The 4629-nt window shown below is 33.5% G+C and overlaps 1 protein-coding gene across 3 annotated transcripts; it reads right to left on the reverse strand.

Moving 5' to 3' along the window:
• Positions 1-449: 449 nt before the first annotated feature.
• Positions 450-3393, reverse strand: LOC123217600 (protein TIFY 6B-like). Of its 3 annotated transcripts, none has more exons than XM_044638691.1 (7): positions 3095-3393; positions 2464-2663; positions 1904-2070; positions 1717-1807; positions 1298-1634; positions 964-1042; positions 450-849 (listed from the first exon to the last, which is right to left on the reverse strand). In XM_044638691.1, exons 1-7 carry the CDS (start codon positions 3180-3182, stop codon positions 711-713), a joined length of 1101 nt encoding a protein of 366 aa, XP_044494626.1. In that variant the 5' UTR covers positions 3183-3393; the 3' UTR covers positions 450-710. The 3 variants fall into 3 exon arrangements, with proteins under 3 accessions (XP_044494626.1, XP_044494627.1, XP_044494625.1); XM_044638692.1 differs by having other exon boundaries at positions 964-1010; positions 1904-2193; XM_044638690.1 differs by having other exon boundaries at positions 1904-2193; positions 3095-3391.
• Between the last annotated feature and the right edge of the window lie 1236 nt (positions 3394-4629).

Consider the following 4629-nt stretch of genomic DNA (forward strand, 5'->3'; position numbering starts at 1 on the left):
TACCAATAACAAATAACAATTAGCTCTTGCAACAGTTATGTTGAAGCTTGTCATTAGGCATAACAGACTCCATAAGAAGTGATTATCTATTGAAAAAAAAAAAAAAAGAGTTATAAGGGTCTAATTATCATATGGCTTTAGTATATCGATTTAAACTGAACCCAACCAAACTTGTTTAAGGGTTAACTTAAGTTCAGCTCAAATCCAAATGCCCATGCCCACTTTAAGATCAAGCTTTGATCACTCGACCGATAAATCATATCCCCAAAGATGAAGAAGAATAGTTCAAATTGAGTGCAAGTTAAAACCATAATCATCAGAAGAAGCTGAAATTCAAGTCATAATTACAGCTCCATTACCAAATCAAAATTAGGCTGTTTCAAGTAAACTTGATTACACTTCTCTTTTAAGAACTTGATGAATTAGAGACACATACATACACATATACATAAACTAGAAATTTTAACTATATATAATTCCCACAATGTAACAAAGATTTAATGGTTACAAGGTGCACTCAAAAGTCATATACTGTGGAAGGCAAAGTTTTTCCACATCAAATGAAAATGGCCAATAGGGGAAAGCCCTATACTAGAAACTTACTTAAGACTGAAATAAAGCCAAGTCAGGATTACACTTTTCTTTTAAGAAAAACAAATGTCATTTGCTTAAGCATTTCAACTTACTACATCAACTTGCAAATTACCCTTCTAATTTGGCGCCATAACATCTCGGTTAGCTTCCTTGCTTGTTGAGAGAGAAGTTATTGAGAAGTTCACGCCTCTACTCTCTGGGGTGGAGCCTTCCGGGATTTTTTTATGTAAGGGGTATGGTGCTGCATTCATTGACCTGCATGTGTCGAAAAATCTTAATTCAAGTAACAGTTTTCCAGGACTGAACAAGTTCTATCAGCAAATTTGCTTCAAATCATTCTGTGAAGAAATATCTGGTACAAAAACTGACCTTTGTTTGCGCTTCTCCAAGAATAGAGCCAAGGATGCTTTCCGAGCCTGCGGAATGGCAGCATAAAAGTTTGAATGCCCTTCATATATCAACAAAGCAACCATAAAGAAATTAGTAAAATATCTGAGATAGTCAGCAATAAACACATGAGCAACGTGGTTTAATTTCTTAAATAGAATATAGAATTACTTAGAAATTCAATAACTATAGTTTTTGTGACTTCAATTAACCAAACAATGTTTACATCAGTAACTCAAAAATTAAATATTCAAATCACAATGGTTCTTCTAAAGACTATGCTTTAGAACAACTCTTCAATAAAACAAGGTCATACCAGAAGGCATCACACTTGTCGAAGCAACAGAACCCGCCGCATTCACCATATTTGGGAGCTCCAGTTTGCAAATAGGAGTAGTTGCAACCCCTGTAGTTTTAGTAGCTACCGGCTCTTCAGTATTATTAGACCCACTTCCTGACTGAGCACCACTATGGGAAGAAACAGATAGAGGGCTCGAGAGACCAGATCCAGGCGAGGTGTTTATGGTCTGGTTCACAATAACAGCATCAGCTGCCGCTGGCTTTATGCTGGGTGCCTGAACTTGAACTTTTGGCTGTGCTACAGTAGGGGCCACGGAATTTCCATTTCCAGCCAATAACATAATAGCCTGAGCCTGTAAAGATGCCAAAATCAACTTCATGCTCAATACAATTGCCAAGTGCCCAAATTTTTCCTGAAAGTGAAAAAATGATAACCTTCTCAGGGGTGATATCATCATAGACGCTCACTGAACCCGCATAAAATATTGTCATTTGAGCAGAAGTCCCATTGGTATTAACGCCATTCCTGGAAAACATATTTCAGTCAAGTTTCAAACTTTTGGTTTCTTTCTTGTTAAACTGTTAATTAAAGTAAATGGGTTAAGGCGCCTGTGAAAATTACCATGGTTCAGTGATCCCAACAGAGCCGACAGTGGGAAGAATCGAATGTGAGGTTGCAGTAGGAATCCCTCCAAGTAATTGTGGACTTGTGTTGGCACCAACCATATTTTGACCATTGGTACTAAAATGATTCTTGAAGAAAGGATTGTTCACAGAAACTGAAATTCCCTGGTTTGAGATTGGAAAAGTCTTCACATCGTGAGGACGATGCAGAGAAGGCACATCATTTTGCACAGAATAAGCTGTCAGGGAAATATGAGTCCCACCTTGCCTATCATGATCAAATGATTTCTATATAACAAAAACAAATCAAGGAAATAAAATGCCAGTATCAGTTTTTGCCAACATAACCCAGGACTTAGCTTTTAGATATTTTCAAACAATCATTGAAATAATCATCCACCTTTTTTGCTAAGGAGAAAAAAAAAAAAAACCCTTTTATTTTCAATGTTAAACTCATTTGGAATGCTTCTCTTGCTTAACAAACTAAAGTAATTGGTTACACTTAAATCAAAGAACACATTTATTTTTACACAACCATTGAAAGAGAGAAAAACAAACCTGAAATTCAGCTGTTGAACGTTTTTGACTTGGATCACACGCCTCCGCAGCTGAGATAGGCATGAACCCAGATGACATCAAAGGATCAGAAGCCATCTTTTTGGCCTTATCATCTTGAACAACCTTAAAAGGCATGAAGTTAGGAAGTGCAGAGGGCTTGTTAGAAAAGGACCACTGTATCCCTGACCCTTTAGCAAATCCTACAAATCCCAACAAGATTTAGTTGTTCAGTAACGTACACAGAAAGCTTAAACGAATCAAACCAAAAAACCAAAAAAAAAAAATTGTAATCCTAACTCCTATATATGAACTTTTAACTATCAACAGATATCTTTTAACTCCAAAATAAGGAAATTCTTCAACTTCATAGTATAAATTAAACTCAATTTCACTCGACTTATATGGAAATTAATACTTTATATCTTAATGTAACAAGCCTTGCAAGCAACTCAAAATTACAAAACTGAATAAAAAAGAAAAACTCAAGAATTGAGAGATAATAAAAAGAAACTTTCCAAAGAAACCCATGTTTTCTTAACCAAAAAAACACAAACTGAAATTGCAAGGAGAAAAAAAATCCTGAAAACAATTACACAGGTAAAAAAGCCAAATTAAAAGAACATGCACTCACCTATTTCTCTGAACCCATCATTGTTAACCTCTTCCTTCACCATGGTTGATGGTTCTTTTGAGTTCAAACCCATGAAATCTCTCTCCATTTTCACTCTCAAAAGCTTCAAACTTTCAAACTAAAAGCTTAAACTTCACTTACCAAAAAAAAAAAAGCTTAAACTTCCTTCGAAAATCAATACAGAACAATAAAATAAAACCGACCCACTTCTTCACATGAAAAAAACAAACAAACAACAACCAAAGCTTTTAACTTGGGCAAAAGCCACAGAGAGGAGAGAGAGAACAGTTTTTCAATTCTGTAATAGTCTGATTTATTTATAGGATCTTGACCACTAATTTTTTCAAATTAAAAATGGTTAAAAATAAATTTAATTAATATATATTTTTTAATAGCCGGTTTTGCGGCCACCGGCTTATCCGGTCAGGTGACCGGTTGGTCCGGTAACGTGACACGTGCTTCAGTCTTGAAATCACTCATTATTAAATTGGTGCCCACTTGTCGATGGAACCGCCCATGTAATTTGTGATGTCCATTCAGATTTTGACACGTATATTTGACATGTGACTAGTTCTACTCATGGCTTTAATACCGAGCAATTCGTTGTTATGCAACTTGTTCGACGATTACTCGGGGATATCTCTACTCTAGTGGACTACAGGTCGTACTCTCCAGTACTCGCCGTTCTTTTGCGCGAGTTGTGGGTTAACGGCAGTTGCGGTTGGAGAGAGGCTGTGATATTTTTGTAAGAGGATTTAACCCAGATCCAACGGCTGAGAATTGATAAAAGTATAAATAGTGTAGTAGTTATTTTATTCCAGCTCATGATAAAATAATAAAAAAATTTAATTATAATATTATTACTTTGAAAGTATTACAAATTTATTGGAAAATATAGAATTTTTCATATATAATTTTATTACATCATTATTTTTTTTAAATATATTCATTATAACATTAATATATATAATATTATAAAATATATATTGTATCGTATAATATCTATTATATTTTACTAATTTAATATACTTTAAAATATGTATTATTTTTTATTTATATCATAATATATTATAGAATTATATATTATATGATACTAATACATATACACCTACTTTTTTTTAGTTTATTTAAGATATTTGTAATTTCAATAAAATTATGTAAATTTGGGGAACTTATATGAATTAGCCATAACAATAAGGATCTAAGAACATTGCCCCAAAAATAAAAAATTAATAAAAAATGTCCTACTTAGCTATAATGACCAAAATACCCTTATATAAACTAAAAATAATTCATATTCCTACCCTAATTTCCTTCGAATCACTGTTGAAATTCAAAGAAAATCACAGGTCTCCCACGGATCAGCATTCGTTCATCTTCTTTAGATTTTTATTGACTTTTTCGTGTTTTTTTATGACAAAAAATGTTAGTACATCATCTCCACTCTTGTTTGAATCAATTTATTATTAGAAATATTGCGATTTCATAAAGATTTTGAGCGTTGAATATTTAAGGTTGATTTTGAACAATGAATA

Source organism: Mangifera indica, chromosome 5 (genome assembly GCF_011075055.1).
Source record: "Mangifera indica cultivar Alphonso chromosome 5, CATAS_Mindica_2.1, whole genome shotgun sequence".
Classification (NCBI taxonomy): domain Eukaryota; kingdom Viridiplantae; phylum Streptophyta; class Magnoliopsida; order Sapindales; family Anacardiaceae; genus Mangifera; species Mangifera indica.